Raw genomic sequence first — 26,643 nt, 5'->3', positions numbered from 1 at the left:
AACAGGTGAAGAAACAACAGGCCAGTTGTCATAACTTCCAATCCCACTACTTTAACAGCAACTACAAATGTACCCACAACAACTACACCTACCACAGGTGGAACAACAACAATTGAAGAAACCACAACTGAGACAATTCCATCTACCTCCACAAAGCCACCTAAAGAAGTCACCACCGGTCAACAACCACTTCCACCACTGTAAATGTTGAAACCTCTACCTCAACATCTCAGCCCACAACAACAGGTGAAGAAACAACAGGGCCAGTTGTCATAACTTCCAATCCCACTACTTTAACAACAACTACAATTTCACCCACAACAACTACACCTCACCACAGGTGGAACAACAACAATTGAAGAAACCACAACTGAGACAATTCCATCCACCTCCACAAAGCCACCGAAAGAAGTCACCACCGGCCCAACAACCACTTCCACCACTGTAAATGTTGAAACATCTACCTCAACATCACAGCCTACAGCAACAGGTGGAGAAACAACAGGGCCAGTTGTCATAACTTCCAATCCCACTACTTTAACAGCAACTACAAATGTACCCACAACAACTACACCTACCACAGGTGGAACAACAACAATTGAAGAAACCACAACTGAGACAATTTCATCTACATCCACAAAGCCACCTAAAGTAGTCACCACCGGCCCAACAACCACTTCCACCACTGTAAGTGTTGAAACCTCTACCTCAACATCTCAGCCCACAACAACAGGTGAAGAAACAACAGGGCCAGTTGTCATAACTTCGAATCCCACAACTTTAACAACAACTACAATTTCACCCACAACAACTACACCTACCACAGGTGGAACAACAACAATTGAAGAAACCACAACTGAGACAATTTCATCCACCTCCACAAAGCCACCGACAGAAGTTACCACCGGTCCAACAACCACTTCCACCACTGTAATTGTTGAAACATCTACCTCAACATCACAGCCCACAGCAACAGGTGAAGAAACAACAGGGCCAGTTGTCATAACTTCCAATCCCACTACTTTAACAACAACTACAAATGTACCCACAACAACTACACCTACCACAGGTGGAACAACAACAGTTGAAGAAACCACAACTGAGACAAGTCAATCCACCTCCACAAAGCCACCGACAGAAGTTACCACCGGTCCAACAACCACTTCCACCACTGTAATTGTTGAAACATCTACCTCAACATCACAGCCCACAGCAACAGGTGAAGAAACAACAGGGCCAGTTGTCATAACTTCCAATCCCACTACTTTAACAACAACTACAAATGTACCCACAACAACTACACCTACCACAGGTGGAACAACAACAATTGAAGAAACCACAACTGAGACAATTTCATCCACATCCACAAAGCCACCGAAAGTAGTCACCACCGGCCCAACAACCACTTCCACCACTGTAAGTGTTGAAACATCTACCTCAACATCACAGCCTACAGCAACAGGTGGAGAAACAACAGGGCCAGTTGTCATAACTTCCAATCCCACTACTTTAACAGCAACTACAAATGTACCCACAACAACTACACCTACCACAGGTGGAACAACAACAATTGAAGAAACCACAACTGAGACAAGTCCATCTACCTCCACAAAGCCACCTAAAGAAGTCACCACCGGCCCAACAACCACTTCCACCACTGTAAGTGTTGAAACATCTACCTCAACATCTCAGCCCACAACAACAGGTGTAGAAACAACAGGGCCAGTTGTCATAACTTCGAATCCCACAACTTTAACAACAACTACAATTTCACCCACAACAACTACACCTACCACAGGTGGAACAACAACAGTTGAAGAAACCACAACTGAGACAAGTCCATCCACCTCCACAAAGCCACCGAAAGAAGTTACCACCGGTCCAACAACCACTTCCACCACTGTAATTGTTGAAACATCTACCTCAACATCTCAGCCCACAGCAACAGGTGAAGAAACAACAGGGCCAGTTGTCATAACTTCCAATCCCACTACTTTAACAACAACTACAAATGTACCCACAACAACTACACCTACCACAGGTGGAACAACAACAATTGAAGAAACCACAACTGAGACAATTTCATCTGCATCCACAAAGCCACCGAAAGAAGTCACCACCGGCCCAACAACCACTTCCACCACTGTAAATGTTGAAACATCTACCTCAACATCACAGCCCACAGCAACAGGTGGAGAAACAACAGAGGGCCAGTTGTCATAACTTCAATCCCACTACTTTAACAGCAACTACAAATGTACCCACAACAACTACACCTACCACAGGTGGAACAACAACAATTGAAGAAACCACAACTGAGACAATTTCATCTACATCCACAAAGCCACCTAAAGTAGTCACCACCGGCCCAACAACCACTTCCACCACTGTAAGTGTTGAAACCTCTACCTCAACATCTCAGCCCACAACAACAGGTGAAGAAACAACAGGGCCAGTTGTCATAACTTCCAATCCCACCACTTTAACAACAACTACAAATGTACCCACAACAACTACACCTACCACAGGTGGAACAACAACAATTGAAGAAACCACAACTGAGACAAGTCCATCCACCTCCACTAAGCCACCGAAAGAAGTTACCACCGGTCCAACAACCACTTCCACCACTGTAATTGTTGAAACATCTACCTCAACATCTCAGCCCACAGCAACAGGTGAAGAAACAACAGGGCCAGTTGTCATAACTTCCAATCCCACTACTTTAACAACAACTACAATTTCACCCACAACAACTACACCTACCACAGGTGGAACAACAACAGTTGAAGAAACCACAACTGAGACAAGTCCATCCACCTCCACAAAGCCACCGAAAGAAGTTACCACCGGTCCAACAACCACTTCCACCACTGTAATTGTTGAAACATCTACCTCAACATCACAGCCCACAGCAACAGGTGAAGAAACAACAGGGCCAGTTGTCATAACTTCCAATCCCACTACTTTAACAACAACTACAAATGTACCCACAACAACTACACCTACCACAGGTGGAACAACAACAATTGAAGAAACCACAACTGAGACAATTTCATCTGCATCCACAAAGCCACCGAAAGAAGTCACCACCGGCCCAACAACCACTTCCACCACTGTAAATGTTGAAACATCTACCTCAACATCACAGCCTACAGCAACAGGTGGAGAAACAACAGGGCCAGTTGTCATAACTTCCAATCCCACTACTTTAACAGCAACTACAAATGTACCCACAACAACTACACCTACCACAGGTGGAACAACAACAATTGAAGAAACCACAACTGAGACAAGTTCATCTACATCCACAAAGCCACCTAAAGAAGTCACCACCGGCCCAACAACCACTTCCACCACTGTAATGTTGAAACATCTACCTCAACATCACAGCCCACAACAACAGGTGAGAAACAACAGGGCCAGTTGTCATAACTTCCAATCCCACTACTTTAACAACAACTACAAATGTACCCACAACAACTACACCTACCACAGGTGGAACAACAACAGTTGAAGAAACCACAACTGAGACAAGTCCATCTACCTCCACAAAGCCACCGAAAGAAGTCACCACCGGTCAAACAACCACTTCCACCACTGTAATTGTTGAAACCTCTACCTCAACATCTCAGCCCACAGCAACAGGTGAAGAAACAACAGGGCCAGTTGTCATAACTTCCAATCCCACTACTTTAACAACAACTACAAATGTACCCACAACAACTACACCTACCACAGGTGGAACAACAACAATTGAAGCAACCACAACTGAGACAATTTCATCTGCATCCACAAAGCCACCGAAAGAAGTCACCACCGGTCCAACAACCACTTCCACCACTGTAAATGTTGAAACATCTACCTCAACATCACAGCCCACAGCAACAGGTGAAGAAACAACAGGGCCAGTTGTCATAACTTCCAATCCCACTACTTTAACAACAACTACAAATGTACCCACAACAACTACACCTACCACAGGTGGAACAACAACAGTTGAAGAAACCACAACTGAGACAATTTCATCTACATCCACAAAGCCACCGAAAGAAGTCACCACCGGCCCAACAACCACTTCCACCACTGTAAATGTTGAAACATCTACCTCAACATCACAGCCCACAACAACAGGTGAAGAAACAACAGGGCCAGTTGTCATAACTTCAATCCCAACTTTAACAACAACTACAATTTCACCCACAACAACTACACCTACCACAGGTGGAACAACAACAGTTGAAGAAACCACAACTGAGACAAGTCCATCACATCCACAAAGCCACCGAAAGAAGTCACCACCGGCCCAACAACCACTTCCACCACTGTAATTGTTGAAACATCTACCTCAACATCACAGCCCACAGCAACAGGTGAAGAAACAACAGGGCCAGTTGTCATAACTTCCAATCCCACTACTTTAACAACAACTACAAATGTACCCACAACAACTACACCTACCACAGGTGGAACAACAACAGTTGAAGAAACCACAACTGAGACAAGTCCATCTGCATCCACAAAGCCACCGAAAGAAGTCACCACCGGTCCAACAACCACTTCCACCACTGTAATTGTTGAAACATCTACCTCAACATCACAGCCCACAGCAACAGGTGAAGAAACAACAGGGCCAGTTGTCATAACTTCCAATCCCACTACTTTAACAACAACTACAAATGTACCCACAACAACTACACCTACCACAGGTGGAACAACAACAATTGAAGAAACCACAACTGAGACAATTTCATCTGCATCCACAAAGCCACCGAAAGAAGTCACCACTGGCCCAACAACCACTTCCACCACTGTAAATGTTGAAACATCTACCTCAACATCTCAGCCCACAACAACAGGTGAAGAAACAACAGGGCCAGTTGTCATAACTTCGAATCCCACAACTTTAACAACAACTACAATTTCACCCACAACAACTACACCTACCACAGGTGGAACAACAACAGTTGAAGAAACCACAACTGAGACAAGTCCATCCACCTCCACAAAGCCACCGAAAGAAGTCACCACCGGTCCAACAACCACTTCCACCACTGTAATTGTTGAAACATCTACCTCAACATCACAGCCCACAACAACAGGTGAAGAAACAACAGGGCCAGTTGTCATAACTTCCAATCCCACTACTTTAACAACAACTACAAATGTACCCACAACAACTACACCTACCACAGGTGGAACAACAACAGTTGAAGAAACCACAACTGAGACAAGTCCATCTGCATCCACAAAGCCACCGAAAGAAGTCACCACCGGCCCAACAACCACTTCCACCACTGTAAGTGTTGAAACCTCTACCTCAACATCTCAGCCCACAGCAACAGGTGTAGAAACAACAGGGCCAGTTGTCATAACTTCCAATCCCACTACTTTAACAACAACTACAAATGTACCCACAACAACTACACCTACCACAGGTGGAACAACAACAGTTGAAGAAACCACAACTGAGACAAGTCATCCACATCCACAAAGCCACCGAAAGAAGTCACCACCGGCCCAACAACCACTTCCACCACTGTAAATGTTGAAACATCTACCTCAACATCACAGCCTACAGCAACAGGTGGAGAAACAACAGGGCCAGTTTTCATAACTTCCAATCCCACTACTTTAACAACAACTACAAATTCACCCACAACAACTACACCTACCACAGGTGGAACAACAACAGTTGAAGAAACCACAACTGAGACAAGTCCATCTACATCCACAAAGCCACCTAAAGAAGTCACCACTGGCCCAACAACCACTTCCACCACTGTAATTGTTGAAACCTCTACCTCAACATCACAGCCCACAGCAACAGGTGAAGAAACAACAGGGCCAGTTGTCATAACTTCCAATCCCACTACTTTAACAACAACTACAAATGTACCCACAACAACTACACCTACCACAGGTGGAACAACAACAGTTGAAGAAACCACAACTGAGACAAGTCCATCTGCATCCACAAAGCCACCGAAAGAAGTCACCACCGGCCCAACAACCACTTCCACCACTGTAAATGTTGAAACATCTACCTCAACATCACAGCCTACAGCAACAGGTGGAGAAACAACAGGGCCAGTTTTCATAACTTCCAATCCCACTACTTTAACAGCAACTACAAATGTACCCACAACAACTACACCTACCACAGGTGGAACAACAACAATTGAAGAAACCACAACTGAGACAAGTCCATCTACATCCACAAAGCCACCGAAAGAAGTCACCACCGGCCCAACAACCACTTCCACCACTGTAAATGTTGAAACCTCTACCTCAACATCACAGCCCACAGCAACAGGTGGAGAAACAACAGGGCCAGTTTTCATAACTTCCAATCCCACTACTTTAACAGCAACTACAAATGTACCCACAACAACTACACCTACCACAGGTGGAACAACAACAATTGAAGAAACCACAACTGAGACAATTTCATCTACATCCACAAAGCCACCTAAAGTAGTCACCACCGGCCCAACAACCACTTCCACCACTGTAAGTGTTGAAACCTCTACCTCAACATCTCAGCCCACAACAACAGGTGAAGAAACAACAGGGCCAGTTGTCATAACTTCAAATCCCACAACTTTAACAACAACTACAATTTCACCCACAACAACTACACCTACCACAGGTGGAACAACAACAGTTGAAGAAACCACAACTGAGACAAGTCAATCCACCTCCACAAAGCCACCGAAAGAAGTCACCACCGGCCCAACAACCACTTCCACCACTGTAAATGTTGAAACATCTACCTCAACATCACAGCCCACAGCAACAGGTGAAGAAACAACAGGGCCAGTTGTCATAACTTCCAATCCCACTACTTTAACAACAACTACAAATGTACCCACAACAACTACACCTACCACAGGTGGAACAACAACAATTGAAGAAACCACAACTGAGACAAGTCCATCTACCTCCACAAAGCCACCTAAAGAAGTCACCACTGGCCCAACAACAACTTCCACCACTGTAATTGTTGAAACCTCTACCTCAACATCACAGCCCACAGCAACAGGTGAAGAAACAACAGGGCCAGTTGTCATAACTTCCAATCCCACTACTTTAACAACAACTACAAATGTACCCACAACAACTACACCTACCACAGGTGGAACAACAACAATTGAAGAAACCACAACTGAGACAATTTCATCTGCATCCACAAAGCCACCGAAAGAAGTCACCACCGGCCCAACAACCACTTCCACCACTGTAAATGTTGAAACATCTACCTCAACATCACAGCCTACAGCAACAGGTGGAGAAACAACAGGGCCAGTTGTCATAACTTCCAATCCCACTACTTTAACAGCAACTACAAATGTACCCACAACAACTACACCTACCACAGGTGGAACAACAACAGTTGAAGAAACCACAACTGAGACAAGTCCATCTACCTCCACAAAGCCACCTAAAGAAGTCACCACTGGCCCAACAACCACTTCCACCACTGTAAATGTTGAAACATCTACCTCAACATCACAGCCCACAGCAACAGGTGAAGAAACAACAGGGCCAGTTGTCATAACTTCCAATCCCACTACTTTAACAACAACTACAAATGTACCCACAACAACTACACCTACCACAGGTGGAACAACAACAGTTGAAGAAACCACAACTGAGACAAGTCCATCTACATCCACAAAGCCACCTAAAGAAGTCACCACTGGCCCAACAACCACTTCCACCACTGTAATGTTGAAACATCTACCTCAACATCACAGCCTACAGCAACAGGTGGAGAAACAACAGGGCCAGTTTTCATAACTTCCAATCCCACTACTTTAACAGCAACTACAAATGTACCCACAACAACTACACCTACCACAGGTGGAACAACAACAATTGAAGAAACCACAACTGAGACAATTTCATCTACATCCACAAAGCCACCTAAAGTAGTCACCACCGGCCCAACAACCACTTCCACCACTGTAAGTGTTGAAACCTCTACCTCAACATCTCAGCCCACAGCAACAGGTGTAGAAACAACAGGGCCAGTTGTCATAACTTCCAATCCCACTACTTTAACAACAACTACAAATGTACCCACAACAACTACACCTACCACAGGTGGAACAACAACAGTTGAAGAAACCACAACTGAGACAATTTCATCTACATCCACAAAGCCACCTAAAGAAGTCACCACCGGCCCAACAACCACTTCCACCACTGTAATGGTTGAAACATCTACCTCAACATCACAGCCCACAGCAACAGGTGAAGAAACAACAGGGCCAGTTGTCATAACTTCCAATCCCACTACTTTAACAACAACTACAAATGTACCCACAACAACTACACCTACCACAGGTGGAACAACAACAATTGAAGAAACCACAACTGAGACAAGTCCATCTACCTCCACAAAGCCACCTAAAGAAGTCACCACTGGCCCAACAACAACTTCCACCACTGTAATTGTTGAAACCTCTACCTCAACATCACAGCCCACAGCAACAGGTGAAGAAACAACAGGGCCAGTTGTCATAACTTCCAATCACACTACTTTAACAACAACTACAAATGTACCCACAACAACTACACCTACCACAGGTGGAACAACAACAATTGAAGAAACCACAACTGAGACAATTTCATCTACATCCACAAAGCCACCGAAAGAAGTCACCACCGGCCCAACAACCACTTCCACCACTGTAAATGTTGAAACATCTACCTCAACATCACAGCCCACAGCAACAGGTGGAGAAACAACAGGGCCAGTTGTCATAACTTCCAATCCCACTACTTTAACAGCAACTACAATTTCACCCACAACAACTACACCTACCACAGGTGGAACAACAACAATTGAAGAAACCACAACTGAGACAAGTCCATCTACCTCCACAAAGCCACCTAAAGAAGTCACCACCGGCCCAACAACCACTTCCACCACTGTAATTGTTGAAACATCTACCTCAACATCTCAGCCCACAGCAACAGGTGAAGAAACAACAGGGCCAGTTGTCATAACTTCCAATCCCACTACTTTAACAACAACTACAATTTCACCCACAACAACTACACCTACCACAGGTGGAACAACAACAGTTGAAGAAACCACAACTGAGACAAGTCCATCCACCTCCACAAAGCCACCGAAAGAAGTTACCACCGGTCCAACAACCACTTCCACCACTGTAATTGTTGAAACCTCTACCTCAACATCACAGCCCACAGCAACAGGTGAAGAAACAACAGGGCCAGTTGTCATAACTTCCAATCCCACTACTTTAACAACAACTACAAATGTACCCACAACAACTACACCTACCACAGGTGGAACAACAACAATTGAAGAAACCACAACTGAGACAATTTCATCTGCATCCACAAAGCCACCGAAAGAAGTCACCACCGGCCCAACAACCACTTCCACCACTGTAAATGTTGAAACATCTACCTCAACATCTCAGCCCACAACAACAGGTGAAGAAACAACAGGGCCAGTTGTCATAACTTCGAATCCCACAACTTTAACAACAACTACAATTTCACCCACAACAACTACACCTACCACAGGTGGAACAACAACAGTTGAAGAAACCACAACTGAGACAAGTCCTTCCACCTCCACAAAGCCACCGAAAGAAGTTACCACTGGTCCAACAACCACTTCCACCACTGTAATTGTTGAAACATCTACCTCAACATCTCAGCCCACAACAACAGGTGTAGAAACAACAGGGCCAGTTGTCATAACTTCGAATCCCACAACTTTAACAACAACTACAATTTCACCCACAACAACTACACCTACCACAGGTGGAACAACAACAATTGAAGCAACCACAACTGAGACAATTCCATCTACATCCACAAAGCCACCGAAAGAAGTCACCACTGGTCAAACAACCACTTCCACCACTGTAATTGTTGAAACATCTACCTCAACATCACAGCCCACATCAACAGGTGGAGAAACAACAGGGCCAGTTGTCATAACTTCCAATCCCACTACTTTAACAACAACTACAAATGTACCCACAACAACTACACCTACCACAGGTGGAACAATAACAGTTGAAGAAACCACAACTGAGACAAGTCCATCTACCTCCACAAAGCCACCGAAAGAAGTCACCACTGGTCAAACAACCACTTCCACCACTGTAATTGTTGAAACATCTACCTCAACATCACAGCCCACAGCAACAGGTGAAGAAACAACAGGGCCAGTTGTCATAACTTCCAATCCCACTACTTTAACAACAACTACAAATGTACCCACAACAACTACACCTACCACAGGTGGAACAACAACAATTGAAGAAACCACAACTGAGACATTCCATCTGCATCCACAAAGCCACCGAAAGAAGTCACCACCGGCCCAACAACAACTTCCACCACTGTAAATGTTGAAACATCTACCTCAACATCTCAGCCCACAACAACAGGTGTAGAAACAACAGGGCCAGTTGTCATAACTTCGAATCCCACAACTTTAACAACAACTACAATTTCACCCACAACAACTACACCTACCACAGGTGGAACAACAACAATTGAAGCAACCACAACTGAGACAATTCCATCTACTTCCACAAAGCCACCGAAAGAAGTCACCACTGGTCAAACAACCACTTCCACCACTGTAATTGTTGAAACCTCTACCTCAACATCTCAGCCCACAACAACAGGTGTAGAAACAACAGGGCCAGTTGTCATAACTTCGAATCCCACAACTTTAACAACAACTACAATTTCACCCACAACAACTACACCTACCACAGGTGGAACAACAACAGTTGAAGAAACCACAACTGAGACAAGTCCATCTACCTCCACAAAGCCACCGAAAGAAGTCACCACTGGTCAAACAACCACTTCCACCACTGTAATTGTTGAAACATCTACCTCAACATCACAGCCCACAGCAACAGGTGAAGAAACAACAGGGCCAGTTGTCATAACTTCCAATCCCACTACTTTAACAACAACTACAAATGTACCCACAACAACTACACCTACCACAGGTGGAACAACAACAATTGAAGAAACCACAACTGAGACAATTTCATCTACATCCACAAAGCCACCGAAAGAAGTCACCACCGGCCCAACAACCACTTCCACCACTGTAATTGTTGAAACATCTACCTCAACATCACAGCCCACATCAACAGGTGGAGAAACAACAGGGCCAGTTGTCATAACTTCCAATCCCACTACTTTAACAACAACTACAAATGCACCCACAACAACTACACCTACCACAGGTGGAACAACAACAATTGAAGAAACCACAACTGAGACAATTCCATCTACATCCACAAAGCCACCTAAAGAAGTCACCACTGGCCCAACAACCACTTCCACCACTGTAATTGTTGAAACATCTACCTCAACATCACAGCCCACATCAACAGGTGAGAGAAACAACAGGGCCAGTTGTCATAACTTCCAATCCCACTACTTTAACAACAACTACAAATTCACCCACAATTACACCTACCTACAGGTGGAACAACAACAGTTGAAGAAACCACAACTGAGACAATTTCATCTACATCCACAAAGCCACCTAAAGAAGTCACCACCGGCCCAACAACCACTTCCACCACTGTAATTGTTGAAACATCTACCTCAACATCTCAGCCCACATCAACAGGTGAAGAAACAACAGGGCCAGTTGTCATAACTTCCAATCCCACTACTTTAACAACAACTACAATTTGTACCCACAACAACACCTACCACAGGTGGAACAACAACAATTGAAGAAACCACAACTGAGACAATTTCATCTACATCCACAAAGCCACCGAAAGAATTCACCACCGGCCCAACAACCACTTCCACCACTGTAATTGTTGAAACATCTACCTCAACATCTCAGCCCACAGCAACTGGTGAAGAAACAACAGGGCCAGTTGTCATTACTTCCAATCCTACAACTTCAACCACTACTTCAACGGCACCCACTACAATTACAGAGGTAATTAAACCTACCACAGGTGGAATTAGAACAGTTGAAGAAACCACAACTGAGACTAGTCCATCTATATCCACAAAGCCACCTAAAGAAGTCACCACTGGCCCAACAACCACTTCCACCACTGTAATTGTTGAAACCTCTACCTCAACATCCCAGTCCACAACAACAGGTGAAGAAACAACAGGGCCAGTTGTCATTACTTCCAATCCCACGACTTCAACGACAACTACAATTGCGTGAGGTAATTAAACCTACCACAGGTGGAATTAGAACAGTTGAAGAAACCACAACTGAGACTAGTCCATCTATATCCACAAAGCCACCTAAAGAAGTCACCACTGGTCCAATTACATCTTCTACAACTGCTGTCATTGTAACTTCAACTTCAACATCACAGCCTTCAACAACAATTACAGAAACAACAGAGCCAGTGGTCATCACAGGCCCATTAGAAACAACAAGCACTCCTTCAGCATCGCCACAAGTGATTATTACACCTACATCACAAGCAGTCACCACCAGCCAGTGCATTTGCAATGTTAATGGGACACAGTATCTACCAGGTAACCTGTTAAAAATGTCATTCAGACAATCAAAATATATGACATTTCACTAATCTTTTATGATCTTTGCAAAATGAAATGTTCATATATTTGCCTTTCTCAACAATCAGGGAACCTAGTGTATAATGTGACCGATGGTTCAGGGTGTGTCACGGCTTACTGCAAAGCCACTGCTGAGTTGAAGTGGAATCAAATCCATGTCCTTCCTCTAAACCACCCACTGTATCACCCACAACGTCAGAAGAGACCAGACCCACCACCAACAACAATCCTGGGATGCACTGCGTTCAGCCACCAAGAAAGGTCATTTTAAAAGGTTTTTAATAATAAAATGGGTGAATGGGTATATTTGTCTTGTGGTTCATTAGTACACTTGTATGTTCAACCCTGTGTGTGCATGTTTGAGTAATTGCTTTCCCTTATCAAATCAATGGCAGAATGGAGAGTCTTGGCAGCTGAATAGCTGTACCACAGCAATTTGCCAGGACGGCATTGTTGTCCAGCTACCAGTAAAATGCAAGCCAGTGGAGCCACTACAGTGTGAGAATGGTCGTCCACCTGTCAAGGTCTATGATTCAACTGGATGCTGCTTTACATATGAATGTGAATGTAAGTGGCAACATACAACCCAACAATCTGAATTAAAATAAGACATTATTGCTCATTAGTTTTCAATGTCCTCTGTCAATAGCTTAGATTATTATCAACTCATATTTTAACATGTTGCAGGTGTATGCAGTGGATGGGGTGGATCTCACTACATGACATTTGATGGAGTATATTACAATTTCCAGGAGAACTGCTCATACACCTTAGTGAAAGAAATCAACTTCAAATACAACCTTACCATTATTGTTGATAATCACTACTGTGGAAACGCCGACAGTGGATTCTGTCCTCAGTCCCTTATCATTCATTACAAATCCTATGAAGTGATTCTAACCCAGCAGAGATCTGGTGACACAACAGAAAATGTGGTAACTATTTAAAAAAATACATTTTTTTATTAATATCCATAATTTTTTAATGATGCTGCTGCTTTATCATGCTTTATTGAAATCCCATAAATTTAAATGAAAACCAAAAATGCGGTTAACATTGTCATGTTACTACTTTCAAGATAACACATGACTCAACCATCTAAATGTGTATTCATTTCTCCACAAATGCAGGTATATGTCAACAGTAAACGAATCTACCCAGCTTACAGAATGGGTGACATTGCTCTAACAAGTACTGGTGTGGAGGTCGTGCTGGAGATCCCTGATCTTAAGGTTCAGGTGTCTTACAAGGGGTCATCATTTAGCATCAACCTTCCTTATTCCCTCTTCCAAAGCAGCACAGAGGGCCAGTGTGGTGAGTATTATAAAAGAGGGTCAATAAACATTTCACAGTTTCAAACCTTCAGTAGATGCTCCTATCTATACCACCCTATAGAAATTGCATACAACAAGACAACTATGACTTGTCCTTGCTAACTAGGTTTTACCCTACTTAATATCCATATTTTTCAAGGTACCTGTGATAATTCCCAGAAGAATGACTGCCAGTCACCTAATGGTCAGATACAGAGCTGCTCAGTCGCAGCTAGCCAGTGGCTAATTCCAAACCAGGACTGTCAAACTCCTCCAACAGCACCACCCTCTACCACCACGGCCACCCCAAGCACATCCCCTACCCCCTGCAAGACAGTCATTTGTGAAATCATGAACAGCAAGTAAGCAACATGTCAAACTAAGTTTGAAAAAGGGAACCAGCACACAATATGAATGCCTAAATGACAATTCACTTCCTAATGTGTTTTATCAATTGTAATGTTAATTTACTTGTAATTACACCTGTTTTATCATAATACAGGTACCGTTCCATTGGCATTTCTAGTTTAAGGTTGCACTCCATGCATCTCTTTAAATCACTCTCTATGATATTTTATTTCAAAGGGTCTTTGAGGAATGCCATAAAGCGGTTTCTCCTGATGCCTTCATTCAGGCCTGTAGATCAGATGTCTGCAACAATGCTATTTCTAGCTGCTCTAGTCTGGAGGCGTATGCATCTGAATGTGCAAATAAAGGGATCTGCATTGACTGGAGGAAGTCCACAGATGGAGAATGTGGTGAGCTATGAATCCAAGCATAGTAGTCATGCCCCAAATTCATAGGAAGCTACTTTTGTCTTAGGCAGCTACTTAAAAAAACGTTTTTGATGGTGTTCAGCATAACTGTGATCTATTTTTGTCCTGCAGAGCATACATGCCCAGCCACTAAGGTGTACATGCCATGTGGCCCAGCAGTTGAACCAACATGTAATACAAAGTAAGCTTTAGTCTGATTGGATGTTATATGAATTTCTTTAATTTGAGCGTTTTTTAAATAAATGATCTCCTGTATAATCCCAAAACTATTTTGTACGCAGATATAATGAGAAGTATTTGAACAACCAAACCCAAATGACCAATAAGACGAAGGAGGGTTGCTTCTGTCCATCTAAAACCGTCTTGTTCAGCACCTACTCTGATACTTGTGTGGTCTCCTGTGGTAAGAATGGGTTATGGGTCATTTTGCAGGTAGCTATCAATATGAAAATTACACCTTTCTGTACGTTGAAACCTTAAATGAAGCATAAATAATGGCTTACAGGCTTTATTTGTAATGGAACAGTTAACAAAATGTGTTGATGTTGAGGTGTGAAGAATGTGATGCCAACCATGTGAGACAAAACTTTTAAACACACCCTCTATTTATTTTTCAGGCTGCACTGGACCTGATGGCAACCCCAAAATGGTAAGAATTTCCTCCATCTAAATATTCTCCAGATATTCATTCAAAACATAGACATATCATGAGATGCATTTCACGTGAGTCAGGGAAACGTACATACTTGGATGGATACTTTTCATTGACATAGTATAGGTCTTGGCCTCTTTATTCCTTCCAATGAACTGACCAGAAGAAAACGTTTAATCTCTGAATAACTACCTCCAACCCATTTCTTCTCACCTAATGATGGTTCATATTAACTGTCATGGTTAAATCCAGTTCATTGCAGAACAAAAACATTTGAGTTACTCTTTTCTGTCTCTGTATTGACCTGACATTACCCTGTTTTTCCATTAAGCCTGGTGATACATGGGAGAGTGGTTGCCAGCAGTGCACCTGTGACATGGACTCCATGATTGTCCAGTGCCAGCCTATCACCTGCCCCACACCAGCCACACCCATCTGCAATGAGACTGGATACAGACTGGTGAACAAGACAGAAGGCTGCTGCCAGAAATATACATGTGGTGAGTGATGGAGCAGACCCTTCAGTAAATCATTAGAAAGCCAACTCTTATTCATACAGTACTAGACCAAGATTATCTGAAGTGTCATGTAGGGTCATAGGGGTTATTTGACACTCTTATCGGCTTGTCTTTTAATCACTTCTCATTGGTTACCTCTGTAACAGAGTGTGATGCACTGCTTTGCCCCAAAGTCATGATGGACTGCCAACCAGGGTGGGAGGCAATTATAAGCACGTCCATCTCAAGTTGCTGTCCAGAGTATACCTGTGGTAAGTCCCCTTGATTTGCTTCATTGGTGGTTTAGTTAGTTCATTGACTTTGTAATTCACAGGAATCACTAGTTTGAATTAAGTTTGTGTTAACTCTGACATGAATCACTGGTATAACTGACTGATTTATTTTAAATGTGTGTCTGTTTAGTTCCTAAGGGTGTATGTGTCTACAATAACATTGAGTACCAGGTAAGAATAAGTCATTTCAAAGAAATTAATTGAAATTCAACAAGCTTCTGAAAGATTCACACACACACAGCTTACTTGCTGCCCTCATAATTGGTCACATTCTAGTATAGAACTGCTCCCTTTGCACTCTGACCCTCCTCTATTCAAACAGTCTGTTATAGTGGATGATAACTTTTGTCTCTCTCTTTCACTCCAGCCTGGTGCTGAAATTCCTAAAGGAACATGCGATAATTGCACCTGCAGCTCGATCATGGATCCTAGCACCAAGCTCAACAACATTGTGTGCACAAATATCTCCTGCGACACTACATGTTCACAGGTACAAAGATGATCAATTAATTTACATATTTATAAGAAACTTGCAGTAGCCTACTCTGGAAGCTGCTGCATGCTTATATAATAAGTGAACAATGATTCAATGATGGCTCTCCATCCTCGTCTTAGGGCTTCCAGTATCAGGCCATACCTGGTCAGTGTTGTGGGAAGTGTGTACAGACAAGCTGTGTGGTTACTATGCCAGATAAGACCAAACACACTATTCAGGTGAGTACAACAAGAGTGTGTATGAGGATGCATAATCTGTCTGTATGATCTGAAACATCATCTTCTCCTTGTGCGATAGGTGAACGAAACGTGGTCACCACCTGGTGACAAATGTGTGAAGTACACATGTGAGAAACCTGGTGGCCAATATATACCAGGGGAGGTGAAGACTGTGTGCCCTGCATTCAGCCCAGAGAACTGTGTCCCAGTGAGTTTCTGTCCTATCTCACCTCCATCGTGGGGACAATCAACACTGCAGTTACACTGTTTTCCATTCTCACTCAGAATGTTACTATCATTTCTAGTGCTCTTGGGTCATAACGATCTCATAATCATCTGTCCTATTTTTCACCCCAGGGCACAGAAAAGACAGACTCAAATGGATGCTGCAAGACCTGTAAGTAACACGTCCAGCCAAGCATTCCTAATAACCACCTATCTACTGGTTAATACTAGCATGCTATGTCACCTAAACAAGAGCAACCGGAAACATTGTGTGACTATATACTGGCCAAAACTGTATATGTTGACTGTTTCTGCTTCATCTGTGTCATACCAAACAATAGCCTAACTCTTGATGCATCTTCCCTGACCAGGCACAGAACGCAGCAATGTCTGTGAGATGAAGTACACCACCACTAGCATTGTCATTAGTGGCTGTGCGACCGCTGAGCCTGTGGAGATCAATTCCTGCTCAGGAAACTGTGGAACCTCTTCTATGTAAGTACTACAGATGCTGAATGCAGCACTAGTCAATGTCATGCAGGCCCCAGTTAGTGATCATCTATTCACTGTCTAGTGTTCCCTTTATGAACTAGGAGGCCATTTTACTGACTTATTGCTCCTGTGCTCATCTTGTCAAGACAACCCAGGGAATTCAAGCCCTCTTTTCAACTTGTCTTGTGTTTATGTGAATGTGCAGGTACTCAGCAGAGGCGAACACCATGATGCACTACTGCTCCTGCTGCCAAGAGGCGACCACTAGCCAGAAAGAGGTGGAGCTGCTCTGCCCTGATGGGTCAAAGGTCAAGCACTCCTACATCCACGTTGAGTCGTGTGGATGTCATGTCACAGACTGTGATGCAGGCACGACCACCGCCCCGGGGACAACGAGACCGCGCAGGAGGAGGCGCTAAACGTCTAGGGAGACAACATGCACACTGATATCGCAATTGTCGTCATGACATCGAATGTTTTAGTCCAAATTTGTTTTCTTGTTACGTTTGAATTAAATCTGTCATGCCAGTGTATTTCTACAATTGGCAACACTTAGTGTTATGTTCTTATACCTTCATTGTGGAATTAATGTATTTTCTATGATAAATGTGGTGGAGAATCTCTTTTCTCATTTGTAGTGAGTAATAAACAACAGCAATTTCAACATGTGCTTCTGCATGTTCCTTTTTCTCTTTGAGCAATTCTCAAATGGGGCTGGAGAAATGTTACCACTCTCAAATTCACAAACAGAGCTATGGTTGTAAGGACCTACCATCCATGAGCTCAAAATGATAATTTAAGGGCCAGATTCAATCAGATCACTTTTTTGCCCACTATATGCATGTTTTAAAGGGAATGTTCCAGCGATTGCAGAGACCACATTAACGGTAAATGCAGCATATGTTTTGCTCAATCGAAAATGACCTTGATATATTAATTGCTCTGTAACACAGATCTTCCACAGTACAGATTGAATCTAGTCCTTAATCATGTTGAGTCTATACAGTGTTTATTTACAATTACATCATTTACAAACAAAGAAGTCAAACAAGCTTATTTTGGGGTTTCTGATGGGGTACGACAGTTGAACTAAGCTCATGAGTCGTTTTTAAGTTATATTCTTCAAAACTCAATGGGTATATTTCAATCAAGTCCAAAAATGACATGGCAAAAACCAGTAGGTTGAGAAATACACTTTAAGAGCAAACAAAACGCAGATAAAACATTTATTTTCATAATGTGTCTTGATTTGAATAAAGGACAAATCTCAAATTTTTAATATAATTGAATTCAAGCCAGATAACCAATAAAACTGCTGGAGCACGTAGCCTTGCCATTCCATTGTGACAGAATCAGAACAACCTTATTACTGCCACTTTTAATGAGTTTGGTACACATCCGGTGGATAGAGAGACATTTATTATGTTCAACCTAGGAGGGCCAAGCACCAGAAGCAGCTAATTCAGTAGTTTAGTTGGAATAGGGTCCAGTAAACAGCGTGAAGGTTTAGAGGCCATGATTATTTTCCTCATTGTGTCAAGAGATATAGTACTAAAATGCTTGAGTGTCTCCCTTGATCCTAGGTCCTGGCAGAGTTGTGCAGACTCAGGACAACTGAGCATTGGAGCAATAGGCATATTTAAAGAGGAGTCCGTCATTTGCTTTCTAATGATCATGATCTTTTCCTCAAATAAGTTAATGAATTTATCACTGCTGAAGTGAAAGACATCCTATCTTGGGGAATGCTGCTTTTTAGTTTGCTTTGCAACAGTATATATATATTTTTTGGATTGTTCTTATTTTCCTCAATTAAGTTGGAAAAAAAGGATGATCGAGCAGCAATAAGGGCTCTTCGATACTCCACAGTACTGGTTTTACAAGCTAGTCGGAAGACTTCCAGTTTGGTGTGGTGCCAATTCCATTCCAATTTTCTGGAAGCTTGCTTCAGAGCTCGGCTATTTTCTGTATACCAGGGAGCTAGTTTCTTATGACAAATGTTTTTTGTTTTTAGGGGTGCGACTGCATCTAGGGTATTGCGCAAGGTTAATTTGAGTTCCTCAGTTAGGTTAACTGATTTTTGTACTCTGATGTCCTTGGGTAGGCGGAGGGAGTCTGGAAGGGCATCTAGGAATCTTTGGGCTGTCCGAGGATTTATAGCATGACTTTTGATGATCCTTGGTTGGGTTCAGAGCTGTCATGACGTTGGCCTCTTTAGGTATAGCAAGCCCCATCCCCCTCTCCCTGCCTCCCCCTTGCCTCCTTCAACTAGGTGACTGTGGTCAGAGAGACGTCATAAATTCCTGAGGATCTCCTCATGGACACACAGTATAGAGAGAGTAAATTTTCATAGAGAACAAAGCAATTCATTCCACCTCAAAGAACTTGAGGTAAGAACAAATTTCATGTTCCGGAGAAAGTATAAAAGATCGGTGAAGAATCCAGCTATGAACTGGTCCGTTTGTCACAACTTGGTGAAGCTCATAGGAGACGGTGTGGCCACATTACCATAACACTGTTTATATAATAGCCTTAGATATGAGGTTTACATCTAATTGTTGTATAAGATGAATGAGTGAGTACGATACTGTTTGTATAATTGTGTAATATGATTTTGGACTGTTTAATGAAGAAAAATACAATTCCCTTTTGATTTGAACTAAATCAGAGGACCGCCCCTGAGCCCAGTTAGGGTCAGACATCCTGGGACAGCCCTTTTCGGCCCTTCCGAATTAAACCCCCACTCGGGTTTTCGATCAGCAGACCGACCTTACCTCAATTACGAGATGGCTAAAGGTTGCAGACCATGTTTCTCAATCACGGGAGTACAAAGTTTGTAGACCATTGCTGTATCTTTTAACCATACCACGTGGTTAAACTCTTAGACTATCGATACCGACAGAATAAGAACAAGTCTTTGATATTAATTACTAGTCTGCAGCTATGAATTCGGTATCATTGAACGCGAAGAACGACAACCGCCGAAACATCCATCCTATAATGAATGTCACTCTGAACCGTCCCCTCTAACCACAACCGAGAGAGAGAGGGAGAGAGACGGACAATTCTACAAAATAAACCAACTTCTCACCAGCGATCAAGATGACACACTGAGCGTAAATATATATATTGATTGCAATTGTTCCCGAATGAGTGAGCGTTCATGTGTAAAGGATAAGCATTTCAATTGTTATAATTATTAACTCTGTAGCGACTTCTTAGTCGACCCCCACTTCCCCTTTTGTCTAACAAGCCGCCATGCCGGTTTATCCCACTAGGGCACATTCTCCTATCATTTCATGTAACCACATTTATCTTGTTTGTTTGTTTATGCATTTCTGTGAATTACTTAGATAGTAATAAATAAATGATTTAAGACAATTGATGTATGGATGACTCATAGTGAAGACTGGGTTTGTGTAGATAACCAACAATTTACGACATTTGGAATGAGACTAACATGAGGTAAAGTAAATAATTCATTAATCAGAAGACTATGGATCAGATATGAACAAATTTGATAGGTTATATTAGGAAATTATAACCTTGTAATCTGAATATTTTTCCTTGGTGCCCCGACTTCCTAGTTAATTAGTTACATCATTAAGGACAACAAAGTCAAGGTATTGGAGTGGCCATCACAAAGCCCTGACCTCAATCGCATTGTAAATTTGTGGGCAGAACTGAAAAAGCGTGTGTGAGCAGGGAGGCCATCAAACCTGACTCAGTTACACCAGCTCTGTCAAGAGGAATGGGCAAAAATTCACCCAACTTATTGTGGGAAGCTTGTGGAAGACTATCCAAAACATTTGACCCAAGTTAAACAATTTAAAGACAAATCTACCAAATACTAATTGTGTGTATTTGAACTTCTGATCCACTGGGAATGTGATGAAAGAAATAAAAGCTGAAATAAATCATTCCCTCTACTATTATTCTGACATTTCACATTCTTAAAATAATGTGGTGATCCTAACTGACATTTTACTTGGTTTGAATGTCAGAAATGGTGAAAAACTGAGTTTAAATGTATTTGGCTAAGGCGTATGTAAACTTCAGACTTCAACTATATATACTTCGCCCAAGGTAACCCCGCTATGTACCCCAGCAAATGTCTTCTCCAACAAGTCAACTTTTTCTTTATCGGTTACGGACGTTTTTCTTTTTTTTACCCACAGCCAAAACTGGAATTCAAGTGGACATGCTTCTTCCAGTCATCTTCTTCAACATAGACCATACATCCCCCAGCTCAGTACCTCTGCCTACTGTAGAGCAGAACAGTCTCCATGTATTTCTCTAGACAGACTTAATGACCCTACGTGCTAAACCACGTGTTTGATGTTATTGATACCTTTTCAATGATTCTGCTCCAGCCATTACCACGTGCCTTTATCGTCCTCCCCAATGAAAGTGACACTAACCTCCTGTGCATCACACATTCATATACAGTTAGGGCAGGTATATTACAATATACAAGACCTTTTCTTATGAACGTAGCACAACCGCCATCCTGTCCAGTTGATCTATTGAACAATAACAAGGAATAACAAAATCAGGATATGGTCTAAACCATGTTTCTTGAACACATATCACATCAGATTTGATACCTCCATCAATTACATATTTCTTAAACTCCTGTCTGTTAGCAATAAGGCTTCTTTCATTCCACTGAAGGATGACAAGAATCATAACTATAATTGTCATCGTACTGAGACATTAGTATTATTAGGAATCAACATATCAACAATCATGGCGACAGTAACATCTGTTACTCTTAAATCTCTGGTGCTGCTTCCACAATGATCTTCAACCTGGCAGTTCTTCTTTCCACAAACGCCGTCAGGTTGATAACCTTTCCAATGAAGACTATGAAGTCAATCTGATTAACTATCCTTTGACATGACACATTTGTAAGAGCATGATTTCTGAACAGGTCTCGTAACTGTGTCAGGGCTAGCTTAACAACATTTCCTACAGTAGGTCCACTTATTCCAGGAGTAGCCCTATTATCTCCAACATTCTGCCTAATAGTTCCACTAATCTGCCTTGTAGCCTCTGCATAAGATACATTATGAGTGATGTTATATCTTTCGGCCTCTCTAGCCTCTTTCTGCACCTGGCATCCACCAAATGCTGCACTATGCCCTGACAATGCTCACACAGTCACCATAATCATGTTCCCCTCTACACTTCGCACATATTTTCTGTCCTTTGCACTGAGCAGCTACATGTCCCATTCTTTGGCATTTGAACATTTTTATTGGAGGTGGGACAAACTCTAGCACTGAACGACAGGAAGGTCATCTGTACTTTCGTAAGCAAAACCTTCTCAAACATGAATTGTACTTACAGGCTTTCACTTCTCTTCCCTTCTTTCTTACTGCAGCCTTTTGGCTTCAACCACTATGCCCATTTACATTTACATTTAAGTCATTTAGCAGACGCTCTTATCCAGAGCGACTTACAAATTGGTGCATTCACCTTATGACATCCAGTGGAACAGTAGTGCATCTAAATCTTTTAAGGGGGGGTGAGAGGGATTACTTTATCCTATCCTAGGTATTCCTTAAAGAGGTGGGGTTTCAGGTGTCTCCGGAAGGTGGTGATTGACTCCGCTGTCCTGGCGTCGTGAGGGGAGTTTGTTCCACCATTGGGGGCCAGAGCAGCGAACAGTTTTGACTGGGCTGAGCGGGAACTGTACTTCCTCAGTGGTAGGGAGGCGAGCAGGCCAGAGGTGGATGAACGCAGTGCCCTTGTTTGGGTGTAGGGCCTGATCAGAGCCTGGAGGTACTGAGGTGCGTTCCCCTCACAGCTCCGTAGGCAAGCACCATGGTCTTGTAGCGGATGCGAGCTTCAACTGGAAGCCAGTGGAGAGAGCGGAGGAGGGGTGACGGAGAGAACTTGGGAAGGTTGAACACCAGACGGGCTGCGGCGTTCTGGATGAGCTGTAGGGGTTTAATGGCACAGGCAGGAGCCCAGCCAACAGCGAGTTGCAGTAATCCAGACGGGAGATGACAAGTGCCTGGATTAGGACCTGCGCCGCTTCCTGTGTGAGGCAGGGTCGTACTCTGCGGATGTTGTAGAGCATGAACCTACAGGAACGGGCCACCGCCTTGATGTTATTTGAGAACGACAGGGTGTTGTCCAGGATCACGCCAAGGTTCTTAGCGCTCTGGGAGGAGGACACAATGGAGTTGTCAACCGTGATGGCGAGATCATGGAACAGGCAGTCCTTCCCCGGGAGGAAGAGCAGCTCCGTCTTGCCGAGGTTCAGCTTGAGGTGGTGATCCGTCATCCACACTGATATGTCTGCCAGACATGCAGAGATGCGATTAAGCCACCTGATCATCAGAAGGGGAAAGGAGAAGATTAATTGTGTGTCGTCTGCATAGCAATGATAGGAGAGACCATGTGAGGTTATGACAGAGCCAAGTGACTTGGTGTATAGCGAGAATAGGAGAGGGCCTAGAACAGAGCCCTGGGGACACCAGTGGTGAGCACGTGGTGTGGAGACGGATTCTCGCCACGCCACCTGGTAGGAGCGACCTGTCAGGTAGGACGCAATACAAGCGTGGGCCGCGCCGGAGATGCCCAACTCGGAGAGGGTGGAGAGGAGGATCTGATGGTTCACAGTATCGAAGGCAGCCGATAGGTCTAGAAGGATGAGAGCAGAGGAGAGAGAGTTAGCTTTAGCAGTGCGGAGCGCCTCCGTGATACAGAGAAGAGCAGTCTCAGTTGAATGACTAGTCTTGAAACCTGACTGATTTGGATCAAGAAGGTCATTCTGAGAGAGATAGCGGGAGAGCTGGCCAAGGACGGCACGTTCAAGAGTTTTGGAGAGAAAAGAAAGAAGGGATACTGGTCTGTAGTTGTTGACATCGGAGGATCAGTGTAGGTTTTTCAGAAGGGGGTGCAACTCTCGCTCTCTTGAAGACGGAAGGGGACATAGCCAGCGGTCAGGGATGAGTTGATGAGCGAGGTGAGGTAAGGGAGAAGGTCTCCGGAAATGGTCTGGAGAAAGAGGAGGGGATAGGGTCAAGCGGGCAGGTTGTTGGGCGGCCGGCCGTCACAAGACGCGAGATTTCATCTGGAGAGGGGGAGAAAGAGGTCAGAGCACAGGGTAGGGCAGTGTGAGCAGAACCAGCGGTGTCGTTTGACTTAGCAAACGAGGATCGGATGTCGTCGACCTTCTTTTCAAAATGGTTGACGAAGTCATCTGCAGAGAGGAGGAGGGGGAGGGGGAGGAGGATTCAGGAGGGAGGAGAAGGTTGCAAAGAGCTTCCTAGGGTTAGAGGCAGATGCTTGGAATTTAGAGTGGTAGAAAGTGGCTTTAGCAGCAGAGAGAGAAGAGGAAAATGTAGAGAGGAGGGAGTGAAAGGATGTCAGGTCCGCAGGGAGGCGAGTTTTCCTCCATTTCCGCTCGGCTGCCCGGAGCCCTGTTCTGTGAGCTCGCAATGAGTCGTTGAGCCAAGGAGCGGGAGGGGAGGACCGAGCCGGCCTGGAGGATAGGGGACATAGAGAGTCAAAGGATGCAGAAAGGGAGGAGAGGAGGGTTGAGGAGGCAGAATCAGGAGATAGGTTGGAGAAGGTTTGAGCAGAGGGAAGAGATGATAGGATGGAAGAGGAGAGAGTAGCGGGGGAGAGAGAGCGAAGGTTGGGACGGCGCGATACCATCCAGTAGGGGCAGTGTGGGAAGTGTTGGATGAGAGCGAGAGGGAGAAGGATACAAGGTAGTGGTCGGAGACTTGGAGGGAGTTGCAATGAGGTTAGTGGAAGAACAGCATCTAGTAAAGATGAGGTCGAGCGTATTTCCTGCCTTGTGAGTAGGGGGAAGGTGAGAGGGTGAGGTCAAAGAGGAGAGGAGTGGAAAGAAGGAGGCAGAGAGGAATATAGTCAAAGGTAGACGTGGGGAGGTTAAAGTCGCCCAGAACTGTGAGAGGTGAGCCGTCCTCAGGAAAGGAGCTTATCAAGGCATCAAGCTCATTGATGAACTCTCCGAGGGAACCTGGAGGGCGATAAATGATAAGGATGTTAAGCTTGAAAGGGCTGGTAACTGTGACAGCATGGAATTGAAAGGAGGCGATAGACAGATGGGTAAGGGGAGAAAGAGAGAATGACCATTTGGGAGAGATGAGGATCCCGGTGCCACCACCCCGCTGACCAGAAGCTCTCGGGGTGTGCGAGAACACGTGGGCAGACGAAGAGAGAGCAGTAGGAGTAGCAGTGTTGTCTGTGGTGATCCATGTTTCCGTCAGTGCCAAGAAGTCGAGGGACTGGAGGGTGGCATAGGCTGAGATGAACTCTGCCTTGTTGGCCGCAGATCGGCAGTTCCAGAGGCTACCGGAGACCTGGAACTCCACTCCATGCCCCTCTGTACATTTTATTTGATATAATGGACATAGATATTGGAACCCCAGAAATGACAAGGCCAGCATCCAAGTGCATTGCTGGATAGTTCTCCCTGCAATAACTGTCACCATAATACAAATAATAATCATAGTTTAAGATAGCTGAAAACCGGGAAAGAAAACACAAGCCTGGTCTACCCCACTCTTGATGGCTTTGGTCTTAATATGAGTAATGGTTCTGGTCACCTCTCTAGTGTCATTTTGACGTAGAGATCTTCAGAACAGCTGACAAGTAGTTGTTGCGGCGAGGTCCCACGAGGGGGTCATGCCCAACAGGGGTGATTTCAATTACAACTTAACACAGGAACCAGGGTCACCCTTCCTGTCTTTGAGGGGTTTACCAGAGCTGGAATGTAGGTCCATAATATGGTGGGGCCATAAAGGCCACCAAGGACAATAGCTCATCTGTAACCCCCCTTCAAAACATCAGATTACCCTGTGATCTGCCTGGGTTGCTACACAAGAGGGGCGGGGGTGGGGTTGGGGGTGGTTATGTGAACACTTATGGGGAAATCACAGTTTCATCGCATATGAACATTAAATGTGGTGCGTTCTTAAGACCAACAGAATGGTCCTATGTCACACTGTCCCACCAGTAGAGCCCTGCTAGAGCTGCTACGGTCAACTGTAAGTGTTGTTATTGTGAGGTGGAAACGTCTAGGAGCAACAACGGCTCAGCCGCAAA

General features: G+C 44.0%; 2 protein-coding genes and 1 pseudogene across 2 annotated transcripts; all 3 read left to right on the top strand.

Annotated features, from left to right (window-relative positions):
• Positions 1-720: 720 nt before the first annotated feature.
• On the top strand, positions 721-7,803 carry LOC135568332 (mucin-2-like; the record flags this gene model as incomplete). Its single annotated transcript, XM_065015209.1, has 3 exons — positions 721-2,145; positions 4,283-5,410; positions 6,304-7,803. Coding segments are annotated over 3 exons (4,053 nt in total), but the record flags the coding sequence as incomplete, so codon positions are not given.
• Positions 7,804-8,200: 397 nt separating this feature from the next.
• LOC135568330 (mucin-2-like) lies at positions 8,201-10,486 on the top strand. Its single transcript, XM_065015206.1, has one exon. The coding sequence runs from the start codon at positions 8,217-8,219 to the stop codon at positions 10,401-10,403; it is 2,187 nt and encodes a 728-aa protein (XP_064871278.1). The 5' UTR covers positions 8,201-8,216; the 3' UTR covers positions 10,404-10,486.
• Positions 10,487-11,237: 751 nt separating this feature from the next.
• On the top strand, positions 11,238-18,217 carry LOC115117896 (intestinal mucin-like protein; annotated as a pseudogene).
• Positions 18,218-26,643: the final 8,426 nt, after the last annotated feature.

This window comes from Oncorhynchus nerka, unplaced genomic scaffold, assembly GCF_034236695.1.
Source record: "Oncorhynchus nerka isolate Pitt River unplaced genomic scaffold, Oner_Uvic_2.0 unplaced_scaffold_1623, whole genome shotgun sequence".
Lineage (NCBI taxonomy): Eukaryota > Metazoa > Chordata > Actinopteri > Salmoniformes > Salmonidae > Oncorhynchus > Oncorhynchus nerka.
This window is presented reverse-complemented; position numbering and strand designations above follow the sequence as displayed.